This window comes from Scardinius erythrophthalmus (assembly GCF_964197995.2).
Source record: "Scardinius erythrophthalmus genome assembly, chromosome: 12".
NCBI classification, from domain to species: Eukaryota; Metazoa; Chordata; class Actinopteri; order Cypriniformes; family Leuciscidae; genus Scardinius; species Scardinius erythrophthalmus.
The window spans coordinates 12956124-12971562 of record NC_138232.1 but is presented as its reverse complement, the minus strand read 5'-3'; the positions used below and the strand labels follow the sequence as shown (position 1 = coordinate 12971562).

The window sequence follows — 15439 nt, the reverse complement described above, 5'->3', positions numbered from 1 at the left end:
TGACTATGGTTTTCGATTATGTCTATTTGACATTTTTCAGTGGTCACACCAAACAGTTTGGCTTATGAAAATGTGACATTTTCTAAATTAGGATGCGTGTAAATGCTAGCCTATACCGCTACATGATTATTGACATCTTGTTGCAGAGATATTGCCTCATGTTTTGAAGGGAAAATACATCTGCTGTGAATAATTGTTCAACACGGATTCAGTTTCAAAACGCTGGATGAATTTAGTACTAATTCTTGGTAGTAGTGCAGTGATGACTTATGAAATCAACACCCCAAAATGGTGTTTATGTGTATCTGTATGTTTGGGTTTCTCTCTGTGACATTTGTCTGGAGTATTGCTCAAGGTGCTGTAGCTGTTATTAGCATCGGCTCGATGGTTGTGAAAGTCTCTCTGCTTTTTACAGTTGGAAGGCTGGAGTCTTGATACATTTGAGTCTGGGCTCTGAGTTTCAGTAATTATTGCTCAGTACTCAGTGAGCATTTGGTAGCATTGTAAGGTGACTGTGCTGACTAGCTGGCTGAAACGGAAATGCTGTAGATGCTAATGGTCACCAAAGGATCTCTGCCATTTATATAATGTTACAAAATATTTCCATTTCAAGTAAATTCTTTTAAGAATTCTTTTAATCACGATTTCCACACAAATATGAAGAATAAGAAGAAAGCTTTCTTAAACCAAATCAGCATATTAAAATGATTTCTGAAGGACCATGTCTGAAGGAGTGATGGCTGCAGAAAATCAGCTTTGATATTCAAGGAATAAATTACATTTTAAACATACATTACATTTAAAAACAGCTATTTTAAATGGTGATATTTTCACAATATCACTGTTTTTACAGCCTTGTAAAAAAATAAATGCAGCCTTGGTGACTGTTCAAAGTGACTTTTGAACGGCTTAAGAAACTTTTGAATGCTTGTGTGTGTGTGTGTGTGTGTGTAGTTTTATATTTTGTGTCATAAAGCAATATATTTATATTTTTAGTTTAATGTTGTTTTCTTTCCTTAAGTATAATAAATTAATATCTCCTATATATAATAGCCTATCTCCTCTGTGTTACAGCGAGCCTTCTCTCCTGAAGGACTGAGCGAGATGTGGAACGAGATGGTGAAGGATGAAGAAATTGTCTTTGACAGAGAAGAGTCTGCCCATCCAGGTGAAAGCCCCATTACCCTTAAATCCAATTGGATTACTATATATTTTATGAAGTTGGCTTCTTTTCATGATGTTTTCTAAAACTTCTGAATTTCTCAGAGGACTGTGCCGATTGCACACAAAAGAAAGATGATACAAACGATAAGGAAAAGAAGGAAGAGGAGGAGGCAGTGGCGGCTTCATCTTTCCATCACTCCATCATTGAGATGTGGGACTGGGGGAGGCAGCCAGGTGGGTGGTGATACTTATTGACATACTCGGGGGTTCAAATAGAGAGTGCTGAACTCAACATGCTGATTACTGCATCCTCTGACTGCCATCTTGCAAGGTCATCATCCCACTCATACGTCATTGGCTCAATCTGCACAGGATTTCCCACACACTAAAAAAAACACATTTCAAGATCTTGCACTCTGTTTCATTCAGAAATTCATTAAAATGTTGTCATTAATTACTCACCCTCATATTTGTTTTTGAAAAAGAAACATCTTAAATTAATATTTACTCTTTAAAATAACCACATTTCTGTTTGAGCTACGCGCTAAAGCTTAAGAGCTGAAAGAACACCGGGAAACTGAAGCGCTTTGTTAGCAGGTTTATTAACTCAACCAAACGCCTCGTATATGAGAATAATCTGATATTTCTACAGCATAAACATAATATTTGAACTAGTCAGGGGTCCAGGCTAACATTTATACCCAGTTAATTTAATTTAATCATAAAATTGCTATCGTTTTGTTAACAACTGCAGTTACTAATAATATTACACGTCTGTTTACTGGAAATTTAACCGTGAAGAACTGAGCTTGAATTGATATGCAGATAAAATTAACTTTTGTTAACAACTTTAATGTCCAAAAAACTTTTTTTTATAGGGAAAATTTAAATATTCTACTCTTATTAAATGTACCATTGTTCTTCTATAGCAGGGGTGTCCAAACTCGGTCCTGGAGGGCCACTGTCCTGAAGAGTTTAGCTCCAAATTTCCTCAACACACCTGCCTGGAAATTTCTAGCATACCTAGTTAGACCTTGATTAGCTGCTTCAGATGTGTTTAATTGGGGTTGGAGCTAAACTCTGCTGGACAGTGGCCCTCCAAGACCGGGATTGGACACCCCTGTTCTATAGTATCGTACTTAACCGACAGCTTCAGTGATTATACAAGGAGACATTTTAACTAGTTTTCTGTGTAATTCAGTCACAATTTGAAGAAAGATTTTTGTTTTTCATGAGACTTTGTGACTTTTTTTCCATATATTAGTGAGTGGAAATGGCTATGTGCCATGTGTACTGCCGCCAACTACTAGTTATAGTTATAGCAAGTATAGTAAAAATAAAAGTACTTGTTTGCCACAAAGTGTTAGTTTTCCTACACCTTTAAACTTTTAGTTTTACAAATCATCACATTAAAAATAAATAATATTAAAATTGGATAATATTTAGGGCTATGAAGTGCTGGAAAAAGTGTTACTACATTAAATCCATGGTGAGTGTTGGTGATTTGTGGACTGAAACCCCTTAACTTCTTTCATGGCACAATGTTTCTCCTGGTTTCCATGTCAGCCCTGTTTGATTTGATATCTATGGCTTATAACAGAGAATTCTGCGCCAAACACTTCCCACTAGATCTCCCAGCGTTGTGAAGTAACAACCGCCTTGACCTGACTGCATAAATCAATGATTACTAAACACAGCAACGTACACATGACAAATCAAACTTTATCCTGAATATGTGTGGAAACAACGTGAATGTACTGAAATGTGTCTGTACATAAATGCAGTGTGCGATAAGTGATCGAGAGAGCCGCGTTTACTGTACGATTCCTGTATGTCACCAAAATTGTGCTTTTCAGAAACAATGACAGAATATTACAGAGCTCGTATTTTAAACCAATTCACGCACTGGAATGAATAATTCACTAAAAACGCAATGCGAGTCTCAATTCTCTCTGATGTAATCAGCCTGGCCTTCTTTACATTAGCACTGTTTTGGACTGATTCTTTGAATTAATTCCATTACTGGATCACTGAAAACTTTCCCAGAGTTTATCGGCTTAAAATGGTCTGGTCACAAACAGAGAAGCAGAATTGGGTTAAAGGGTTAGAATGGAAATTTCCTCCTACCAGGGCTGCAGGTTCTTGAAGATGCTCAGTGTGATACACTCCCGATTTCTAAGATAATTTAACTGCATGACATAAATTGTTAATGACCCAGCTTCACATACTTATGTAATTTATTTTTGTTATTTGTAATTCACAACGTTTTGTTACAATAGTGTTCTCTATATAATGTTGCATATATGACAGTCCCAATCATAGTTATTAATGTCACTGGATCACTGGTAAACTGGAGCGCTTTACTGCTGTTAACTAACTTAACTAAACACATCCTATGTGAGATTAATCAGATATTTATACAACATAAGCATAATATTATTAAACTTATATCTGCACAAAATGATGCGAATGCAGAAGTGAACTTGAATCAAGTCATGTGCTAATCAGTACTCCTGTTGTGGAAGTGGTTTTCCATAACAACGCGCTGAAACACGGCAACTAAACCCTAAGAATTCGCAACATTTTATTACAATAGTGTCTCATTATAATGTTATGAACATGACAGTCTCAATCATAGTTATTAATGTCATGCATTGCTGTTTGAGCTGCATGCGCTGAAGCTAAAGATTGTTACATGTAAACTGGAACTCTTTACTAACGCGTTAATTAACTTAACCAAACATATTTATAGGATTTATCTCACATAGGATGCATTTACACACACACACCCACAAAATAAACATAATATTACTATTTAAAATTGCATGAAAGGTTGCAAATGCACAAGTGAACTTGACTGTCATGAAGTCATGAAGGTGTGTTTGCGCTCTTCCTGTAACAGCACGCTAAAACACGTATTTTCTTTTACAGTAGTGTTCTCATAATAATTTCATGTACTCTATATAACAGACTTGCACTGCAAATGTTGCACTTAACTTTGCAAAGTGATTCCAATCATATTTCAAGCAATTCAAATTGCAAATAAAAATATATTTATGCATAGTGCGGCCTCTCTCCTACTTTAAGCCATTCAAAGCGATCATGGTGAACAGTGCGCATCTGAAGTGTCTCAGCTGGAGGAAATAATACATCTATTGTCTTTAATATGTCGGCCTTATTTACTTATCGGGTCGATAACGGATTATTTTTACTATCTCTAACTCTTTATGAACTTTTTAAAGCCGGGTCAAAGTGGTAGTTGCGTAGACTGTCAATGGAGGGAGAGAAATCTCTCAGATTTCATTACAAATATCTTCATTTGTGTTCGGAAGATTAGCGAAAGTCTAACGGGTTTGGAACGACATGAATGTGAGTAAATGATGACAGAATTGATCTAATGCGTTTATTAGAATGCATATCTAATGCGTTCTAATTTTAAATGCGTTTCTTTTTGACTAAGTATTATTAACTTCGCCGTGTGACATCCTGCATCTAATCACCTGCAACGGCCCCAACTTCACACACTGTTCTCCCTCCTCAGTATATGACATCTGAGTGCAAACCCTTGAGCAGTTTCCATTGGCCGTGTTTCCCCTCGGCACAGCACTGTAGTGTTGGATAGCAGATGGATTTGCCACATCTAAATGTGGCCCAGTTATTCAGCCCTGTCACCACACAGGTGACCTACTCCCTCTCTGGCAGTGTGTGACCCTCCATGTGTCTCGGTTTGTGTGTGTGTTTTCTGGGTCCCCTTGGCGCGTGAGGTGTTTGGGGCTCGGGTGACTGTACATACTGTCTGCGAGGTTATTTTTACCCTATGTGTGGTTGTAGGCCCTGTGTGTTTACAGACTGTTCTAGGTGGAGCAGCTTTCTGGTGGGTGATGATAAGAACATTTTAATGGGGGCCTATGTGGCTTTCCATCAGCATCACATGGTAGTAACCCCTCTGATTAATGACATATCCCACCCAAATTTACTGCCAATCATAATAGTAAAACTAGCATGATTGTGAAATATAGGTCTCTTTAACCTATAATTGGATTTCTTTAACATCCTATTGCAAAAATATTGTCTATATCAGTGTTTATTCTACGGTTTAAAAATATTTTTTTACAACTACTAAATTATTTTCTGTGGCGCTGTATATTACGTATCAGAATAAACACTGAGCTATAACATTGTATCTTAAGAGATTTCATGGTACAGTAAAGTTACCATATTTATGTACACTACTGTTCAAAAGTTTGGGGTATAAGATTTTTTTTTTTTTTTTTAAAGAAATTAATAGTTTTATTAATTTAAGGATGCACTAAAACATCCTAAGACTTTCTAAAAAAATTCTAAGAAATGCTGTTCTTTTAAACTTTATATTCAAAGATTCCTGAATTTTTTAGTTTCCACAAAAATATTATGCAGCGTGATAGTATTTCAAAATATTGCTGTTTTTATTGTATTTTTAAGCAAATAAATGAAACTTTGTTGTGGTGAGCATAAGAGATTTACAAAAAAAAATCCTCAAAATGATCTTACAGAACAAAAACTTTTGTTTTCATGATTTTTGCTTGATACTCTTCAAAGAATAACATGCAGGATAAAGAAAGGCTAATTTGTGCTTGCTGAATGGGAGGATTATAGAGAAACAGGCTGTTTTATTTTCTTCCGTTTTACACGTATTCCTCATGTAAAATGAGCTCTTTATCATATAACCATTTTTCTCTTACGCAGATTGATAAAGATATGGATTGTAGGAGATCTTTTTTTCTCAGTTTTCCTATTGTAAAATAGCCTGCGTGTTTGGATCTGAATAATCTGGCCCTTGAAAGAGCGGTTGAAGAGCCCTTTCATTTCCTCCATGTCATCTCTCCATTGTTCTAGTGATAAAAGTGGTGAGGAAAAAAGGACATTTGCTGATAACAGCATCAACTACTTCTATACTAAATCAAAATGTTGAATTGCTGGAAATTAACGGATGCTGGTGCTTTTTAGCTTCTGTGGGAGCCCATTTAAAGCGAAACAAATTGTTAGCTATGTGGAAAGTAAAAGCATGTCGTCCTAATCTTTGTGTGACGTGCTCAAACCCTTTTCCTTTTCTCGCTCAGACTCACACTTCCATGCACTATAACATCTTTTTGGTGCTGTATAGACTGTGCTGTTTCAGGACCTGTGAGGGTTAGGCAGCTTGGCTTACATAAGGCTTAAATGGATTTAAGATCGGCTATTTTAATTCACCCTGTCTGCATGTATGAGGCTTTTATCCAGAGGCTGTGCAGAGATGAATGCATGCACATCAGTAACAGCCGTCCACTGGAGCCAGGCCGACAGTTTCAGACAAGCATAATGAAGGCTTTAGATTGGAATGCACTTCAAGGGCTCATGTCGCATCAACCATTGTTATACGACATCATTATTACTAGATCCAATTCTATATATACTTGCATTTTTGTGCTTTTCGACTTAAAGATGTATATCACATAAAGCAAAAGATATTTCTTAGTTAATTGGTACAACGGTGAGATAAATATAAGTGCTATCATGATATACAAAACTGCAATAAAATGCTAATGTCTTATGGCGTTCATCACACAGAGACTATTTATAACCTTTGTGTAGTCAGGGATTTAAGTAGCAAAAGTTAAAAGCCCTCGTGAGCAGGTCTCTAAATACAGTTTTGATACTATATTATGTTTTGTAAAATTTCAAATATTTTATATAGTAGACCAAAATATATGTAGTATAATAGGGCTGTCAAGCGATTTACATAAAAAAAAAAAAAAATCTAATTAATTACATGATGTGCCGATTCATTAATCGCACATCAGTTTTGGCTGAGAAATTACCATTAAATTATTAAAAGTATAATTCAAAATCATTATTGTTTTAAATTTGAAAAAAAGTATCAAATAGACATGAGGAAAAAGTAGCTTCAGAAAGAAATATTTTATTTGATTCAACAGAATTTATTGCACATGCCTTTTAAATGTATTTTTATACATTTTATACCCTAACCCTAACCCATGATATGAAAATATGAAATTGTTTTATTTTTATTTTTATGAAATTATACTCTAAGTAAGAAACTAAAACTGTCAATAGGTGCCGGTAAATGTCTTAATGGGTAAATAATTTATTCATTCATTCACCTGATTTGTTGAAAACCTGGATTCATTCAGTAATGAAACACCACTGTGTGTTGCTCGGAGACACACATAATTTAAAGCAAAAACAGACAATATTGTTTCAAAAACATAACACAATATTAACTTATTTATTGAACTGTTGTATAAAATCAATATCACATGCACATCTCATGCTATTTAGGACAAACACAGCACTCGTGAAATATTGCAGTTGTTGCTCGTGTGATATTGCTTAACTATATATCATATGATAATATATATGAGACAAAATCATACGGGGCATTTTTGCCCCAATATCTTGAATTTTAGGGGCATGTTATGGAATTCAATGTTTGCTTATTTATTGATGTATTTATTCCATTATTTGTACAGAACCTGGAGAACTAAAGGACTGTCTGATGGCGCTGGTAGACGACCAACAGAAGCTGTCTTCGCAGACAGCTAAGAGCACACTTTCCTCCCTGCGCCTGAGCCAGAGACTGGTGATCCTGGAGCGCTACCTCATCTCACTCACCCACAGCATGATGGAGGAAAAGTACAAAGTGCGCTGGAAGAGTCCCCCCAGCCCTCCGCTCTCTGCCATCGATAATAAAAGGTTTGAGAAAAAGAGCTTTGATTGAAGTTGGATTACCTTTTAAACTTCTCAGGTTAGAAGCAATGGAAATAATGGTCTGAAATGCTTTGTCTGTTTCCTTAGCACTCGGCCAGTCAGTAAAGGAGTGGAGGGTTTGGCCAGGGTGGGATCAAGAGCAGCGCTTTCCTTTGCCTTTGCCTTTCTCCGCCGAGCCTGGAGATCAGGTAAGCTATAAGGCCATCAGGGTTACTTGCAGACAGTGCTGGTTTGTAACTGATTGCATGTAATCCAAAAATTAAGTACTTATAATTTATATTATATTACGTTTTAAAATACTCATAATCAGAATACAGTTACTTTTTTGATTGATTTCATGATTACATGTAATTCTGACAATGGCAGTAAATTATTCACAGTACATTTATTCTCCCTAATACTTCTATTTTTTATCTTTTAAATGTTCCTTTTCAAAAATGCTTATATATACACACGTTCAGAAGGTTTTCCGGATTTGCTCACACAGACCAGCCACTAGTCATGTGCCTATCACTGAAAAATGAGACCCACACAGCAGTTGATCACTGGATTTACACACATAATTTAATTTGTTCAACATTACAACAATGCATATCTAATCAGCTCCTGAAAAGCACATTCATTATTATTTGAACTATCACTCAGTGAGTCATTTAATCACGTATTGCTGTCTTTAGAAGGTTTTTGCCTTCCAAATGCATTCAAATCCAGGAATTCATGTTTTTCTGAATAATCTTCATATTTACATGCAATGCAGGTTTTCCCCAACTTTTTTGCCAGCTGAACCTCTTTGACCTAATATATTTACTTGAAGTGCCCCCTGAGATTTTTAAAGGGCACCTATTATGCCCCTTTTCACAAGGTGTAAAATAAGTCTCTGATGTCCTCAGAGTGTGTATGTGAAGTTTTAGCTCAAAATACCCAACAGATCATTTTTTACAGCATGTTTAAATTGTCACTTTTTGGGGCTCAGAAAAACATGCCGTTTTATCCCTCTAAATGCAAATGAGCAGCCAGCCCAGAGGGCGGAGCCTCACGAGCTTGCTCTCTGTCAGGACAATCTATCTCACGGAATGATAATATCAAAACAGAAACTCTCTTCATTTCGACCCAGAGTCGGACAATAATGCCCACAGAGCCAGAGAATATATGCTGTTTGGAGGTAGAACAGGTATAGTTTAGTTTAATTATGGTTATAACGTATTTGTCATTTGCTTTTATCCACTATTAATACAAGCCTGCTGTAGCGGACCCCGTCCGAATGATGGCCAAATATATACTGATGAGTTCAATGAAGTTTATTGTACCTCACACAAAAGATGAAGCATCAGTTTTACTCCAGAAAATCACTGTAGGAGCTGGATAAACACAGTATAAGAAGTGCGCATTAAAGTCTTATCCATAAACTCTCTCTCTCCCTTTCATTTTCATCAACATACACAGCGAATTACACAAAACACTTAACAGTAAACAAATATATTCACACCTTTTCAGGGGGTGCTTAATAAACTGGTAAACTTTATATCTGTAAAATGACTCTGAGCTGTCATAAAGTTAGCGCTCTCACTTTCATTTCTGCCGTGATCATCAGTAACGTTACGCCTATCGCTTCGGAGACTGTAAGCTGGATCACGAACTGTACAGATCCATCCTCGAGTAACAACGAGAGTAAATGAAGACTGCTATGTTCATTCTTGCATCCAACAACAAAACACCTCAATCGCTTGGAAGACATTCTTGTCTACAGCTGCTCCGGCGTCGAATCAATGGCGGACTGTGTTTAGCTCACTCAGGGTGGGTCTATGCTAAAACTGCAGTGTCCGTCAACAGTCGTGGGCGGGGCTTGTGCAAAAGTACGTCACACTGCCCCGAATCTGAGAACGGCTTGTTCTTAGACAGTGCTTATGATTTATGGGGATTTAAAAAAAAGCACTGGGTGGATTTTTATCATTATAGGGTGGTTGTGTACACACACTGCCAACACACATTTATGTTCAAACGCCATGTAAAAGTGAATTTTGCATAATAGGTGCCCTTTAAGTTAATTAGTTAGGTCAATAATAGTAATAATCTTAAGTTTACTGTTCTCTGATGTCGGTTAATGGTCACATGACATGCAGGTAAATAAAATATTTCATCTTTTTTTAGGAAGTGTTTTATTTTGATATTTAATTTTTAATGTTTATAATTTATTAATATCTTTTCATGAACTCACAATCACTCTGCAGTTCCACCATGAGCCCCAGTCTGGGAAACCTTGACGTAATATAATATTTTATGCACTTTATGTTGTTGATGGAAAATATATTCCATTCTTTCTTTTTTTCACTTTGGATTTTTATATCAATATGGTACAAGATTATCCTATTCAAATCAAAGTGATGAGCGAGTTAGGTCAAAAGTTATCTAAAAGTAATTTAGAAGTATTCAGATTATATTACCTTAAATGTGTAATGTAATGGATTGTTATTAACTACATTTTTTGTGATGTAATTTGGAATCAGTAACCGACTACAATTTGTAAGTAATCTACTCAGCACTGCTTGCAAATTACCCAGCATCCATTGCCCGAAACAGGCTTTGATTATAACAACACTTCTGTTGACAAAATGTTTAAGGCATCTGTTTTTAAAATCCATTTCTTGGAAAGAGTGGTTTAACATAATCAGTGAATTTGCTGCTACTTTACTTCTTTCTGTGTTATCCGAATATCCAGTTGTTCTGTGGCTCTTATGAAGTTGTGTATATATGGATTACCTGTTCAGAAATTTTTCCATGTAATGTGAAGGTTGCAGAAGCTTTGACACTGTATTTTACTCCATGATCCCATTGTAGGATTCCGGTGTCATACCAATCCGCATGAGAAATTACATGCAAAGACAGAATATTGTGTCCAGAAACCAGAATCCATTTCTTTAAAACACGTTTTTTGGAAATGCTGACAAGCATTACTGAGCATGAAGCATATGAAGGCATCCCCTGATATTATTGACTAATGTATCAATCTAGTGTAACACATAAGTGACTTTTAATGAGTTCTTGTCAATTTTTTATGTGGCCTACATTTACAACAGTTGTTGGGCCAAATTATTGCTTAACTTGTAGATTTTATGAGCTTAATGTGAAGCACATGAAATTGTTTTTCCGTTGGGCCAGATATTAATCTCCACTTCAGATAGGTAGTGGTGCTACAAAAGGTCGACTTTGCAGCTTAACCCAGACTTGAGGGCAAACATGAGCAGAAATTTATTTTCTGCTTGTAGCTGAAACCCTAAGTCTGGGCAGACGTTTACAGACTGGTAGGAGATATAGTTTTGATCCTTTTAGAGCAGTGCTGCACCGTGTCCACAGGGAATGGGTGGATACAGCCTCTCTGGCCCGGGAAATAAAGCCGCCCTGAAACCTGAGCCATATGCACATTCCATTGAACAAATGAGAACTGCTATAGTTATGAGAATATGAGAGAAAAAATAAGGATGGGAAATGGAGGCAGAAGTATGAGAGGAAGGGTAAATGTTTATCCTGTGTTAAATTTTACAGTGTTCAGGTTTTCCAGTCTTTGGTGAAAAAGAGACATCATAAGAGAACACTTTCAGATTGTACATAGAGCTGGATGGGATCATGGTTTATAGAAGGCCTGCTTTACTATTTACACTCCACATCCAGAGCTTCGTTTAAGAATAAAGCAGTGAGTGCATAAGAGGCTGTTGACCATATTGATTTGTGTAAATTGTTTTATAATGTTAGTTTTACGGTGTTGAGACTTGTTTTAACTCTGTTGTTATAGTATATAATTAAAGCAGCAGTTTTTGCATTAATATCATATTTTGCCATTCATTTGTAATGGATAATCCTATCTTTGTGTTTGTGTCCATTAAGATCCAAATAGAAAGAATTGAATTTGAAGATGCAACTTCTGAGTTTAACAGTGCAGACTGTCTGAAATATCTTGTAACTAAAGCACAGCATAACAATGACAGCCGTTAAAGCATTAAAATGTATACTATATAAAAAGTCTTGTATTCACACTCATTAACTGGTGTGTTTGTGCCATCTCAGGTGATGATGCAGACCTGTGCAGTGAGTTACTGCAGGAGTCTCTGGACGCTCTTCGGGCTCTCCCAGAAGCCACTCTGTTTGATGAGGGCACGGTGTCGTCCGTCTGGCTGGAGGTCGTCGAGAGGGCTACCAAATTCCTCAGGTTTACTTGTCATCTTCTCTATTCCCAAATGCAGAAGTAGTGGTATTATTTCCTGTCGTAAGTTTTTGTCTAGAAAGCATACACTACCTTTCAAAAGTTTAAGGTCGGTAAGATTTTAAAAATGTTTATTTGATCGAAAATACATTAAAACATTGTGAAGTATTATTACCATTTAAAATAACTGTTTTACATTTTAATATATTTAAAAATTTAATTTAGTCATGTGACACAATCTGAACTTTAAGCATCCATTATTAGTCTTCACTATCACATGATCCTTGTGAAATCATTTCAATATGGAACTCGATTATCATCAATATTAAAAAACACTTAATATGTTTGTGAAAACCAGGATTTCACTGTCGCTTTTGATCAATTAAATGCATCATTACTGAATAAAAGTATTAAGTTCTTAAAAAAAAAAAAAAAATCTTACTGAATCTTACAGCTATAGGTGGAGAGGAGAGAGTGATAGTCAATTATAGTTTATCCCTTAAAACTCATCTTTAATCACCAAAATGACCTGTGAAAATAATTTATTCATGCCTTAAAATGGCTTGAATGTAACTCTACACCCTTGTTCATTTAGTATATTCTACGAATATGCAAATTAGCCCCGCCTCCACTCAATCACACCAGCACAGACTACCTGATCCACCCTGTAGTAAACAATGGCAAGTAGAAATATTGGTTTAATTCAGCCATATGTTATCGGCTGTCGGTTATCGCCATTCAAATATAAAGAATTATCGGTATTGACCAAAATTTTCATATCGGTGCATCTCTCTAACTTAGAATGTGAGTGGAGAAAGGCATATAGTTCATTATAACATTTTAATATACATTATAAACAAAATTCACCTGCTATGTGGCTAAATGTACCAGATTTTTCATATTAACAGAAAAATATACTGGGATAAACTGGTTTCTCTTGAGACTCCCCTGCTTCGCATCAGTTAATGATATGCTAAAGCCCGCCCAAGCGTTGACATGATTGGTTATAAGGTAGTTTGTGGTGTAAGGAACACTAGCGATTTCAAACTGCTTTTTTGAGACTGTCACTGCAGCTTTAAGGGGAAAATACTCAGCAATTGAGTTGCTTTAAGACAAACCATGTGCAAATTCATATTAAAGAACACATAAACAACATAAAAAACTTGATTTTAAGGCATGAAGAAATTTTCACAGGAAAAATGGTTTAAATATAGGGACTTTAACATAAAGTGTTAAAAGGACTTTAACATAAAGTGATCATAAATTCACACATTCCTAATGCTCATTGCAGTTTAAGTTTATTTTACTTTTATATTTTGTTTTTCAGTGACATCCATGGAAGTGCAAGTGGAAAAGCTGCCAGTAACATTCCCCTGCAGGATCAGCACTTGGCCCTGGCCATCCTGCTGGAGCTCGCAGTGCAGCGAGGAACTCTCAGGTATTCAGAGTACTGTTACATTTGACCTCAACTGCGTTTTGCTAAAATTCCTATAAATCTGTAACTGAAAGCCAATTTTTACTCTCAGTTGGCCCTTTGCGAGAGTTAATTTTGTACCTTGCATTTGACTTTTCTTTCCGAGAGTTTTGGAAGAACTGAAGGGTCTTATTCATAAATACTCTCTCTAACCTGCTTTTACGTGTGTTTGTATTGTAGTCAGCTGCTGTCTGCGGTTCTGCTGCTGCTGAGGCTCTGGGAAAGTGGAACCAGAGAGATGGACAATGAGCGCTCGACCCAGGGCACGAGTGCCCCTTTACTGCCCCTTCTGCAGCGCTTCCAGAACATCCACAGCAGTAAGGAGGAGCCTGTTCCCGAAGAAGAGATCGAGGTGAGATTGAACCACTGAATCAAATTTTTAGAACTGTGCTGTTCTTCCAGGTTTTATATCTCACTACTTTTGTTCTCAGATCCTTTCGGCCCCTCTGAGCCCAAACGAGAGCTTTCTGCGCTACCTTACACTGCCTCAAGATAATGACCTGGCCATTGATCTGCGGCAGACAGCTGTAGTCGTCATGGCACACTTAGACCGCCTGGCAGCCCCATGCAGCCCCCCGCAGTGCAGCTCACCCACTTCAAATAAGGTACTGCATGCAACACAATCAGTCATGTTCTGACATTTGCAGTGTCATACAGTAAGTAACAGTAGCTTAGCCTTGTATCATCTACTACCTGGTTGCCTAGAGTCCCCTTTTTGTTGTTTGTGCTGAAGCAACTTGGCTCTAGAGCACTGATTCTCCAGAAAGCCCCAGGGAACTCTCATTTAAATGGGATTATGTCCCTGTGCTGTCATTATACTGCGCTATAATCCCTTTTAATGAGAAAAACAAAATAATTCTTAATAGAGCTCAATCTCTTTATGTTGTTCCACTTCCAGGGTACACTGCAGGAGGTGATCGGTTGGGGTCTGCTTGGGTGGAAGCCTTATGCTAATGTGAATGGACCAATTCAGTGCAAAGCACTGTCGAACCTGGGCGTCACACAGATTGTCTGCTCAGAGAAGGGTTTCTTCATTCTGACCATCACTGGTGCTGTCTACACACAAAACTACAAAAGCACCACTCTAGTGAGTCCCTCATTTTGTTAGCTCAGCTGAATGTCTTGTTTTTGTTTTTTCCCCCCATACTTCACAGATTACTGTGACTGTGCGTATAACTGTTGCTGAGACAGATTTCTCTTTATTTTTTCTACTTTTGATTTGCACACTAAACCAATAAACCTGTGATTCCCCGTCAGGGTCCAATGCTAGTCCACGCATTGTCATCTAGGAAAATAATGAAGCTTGCAGCTCATCCTGATGGGCAGCACTACTTGGCTCTTTCAGTTAATGGGGAGGTGTTCTCCTGGGGTTGTGGAGATGGAGGCAGACTGGGACATGGAGACACCACGTAAGAGCATATCAACTTCATCAAACTTTCAATAATTTATCTCAGATCCATACATAATATATATATATATATATATATATATGTGTGTATATGAACAAATAAATGTATTTTGAACATTTATTTGTTCAAAATACAGTAAAATTGTGACATTTTACAATTTTAAATAACTAAATATTTGGATTTATTTTAAAATGTAATTTATTCCTGTGATGGCAAAGCTAATTTTTGAGGCTTCTGAAATCATTACAATATATTTTGGTGCTCATTTTTCATTATCATTTATTTGGAATAGAAATCTTTTGTAACATAATACATGTCTTTACTCTGAATTTTGATCAATTTAATTCATCTTGCTAAATAAAAATATTAATTTCTTTAAAAAAATTATCTCAAACTTTGAAATGATATTGCAGTTTGAAACAGCGTGTCATGTTCAAGGGGGAAATATGT

General features: G+C 36.6%; 1 protein-coding gene across 4 annotated transcripts in view; it reads left to right on the top strand.

Moving 5' to 3' along the window:
- Nucleotides 1-15439, top strand: part of herc2 (HECT and RLD domain containing E3 ubiquitin protein ligase 2) — a 64693-nt gene that overhangs the window by 3245 nt on the left and 46009 nt on the right. For all 4 annotated transcript variants that reach the window (XM_081381173.1, XM_081381170.1, XM_081381171.1 and 1 more), the window contains 10 exons: nt 1075-1168; nt 1267-1398; nt 7674-7896; nt 7999-8099; nt 11971-12112; nt 13434-13544; nt 13761-13932; nt 14012-14185; nt 14479-14667; nt 14838-14989. In XM_081381173.1, coding sequence (XP_081237299.1) covers nt 1075-1168; nt 1267-1398; nt 7674-7896; nt 7999-8099; nt 11971-12112; nt 13434-13544; nt 13761-13932; nt 14012-14185; nt 14479-14667; nt 14838-14989 — 1490 coding nt within the window. The remainder of the gene's footprint in view (nt 1-1074; nt 1169-1266; nt 1399-7673; nt 7897-7998; nt 8100-11970; nt 12113-13433; nt 13545-13760; nt 13933-14011; nt 14186-14478; nt 14668-14837; nt 14990-15439) is intronic.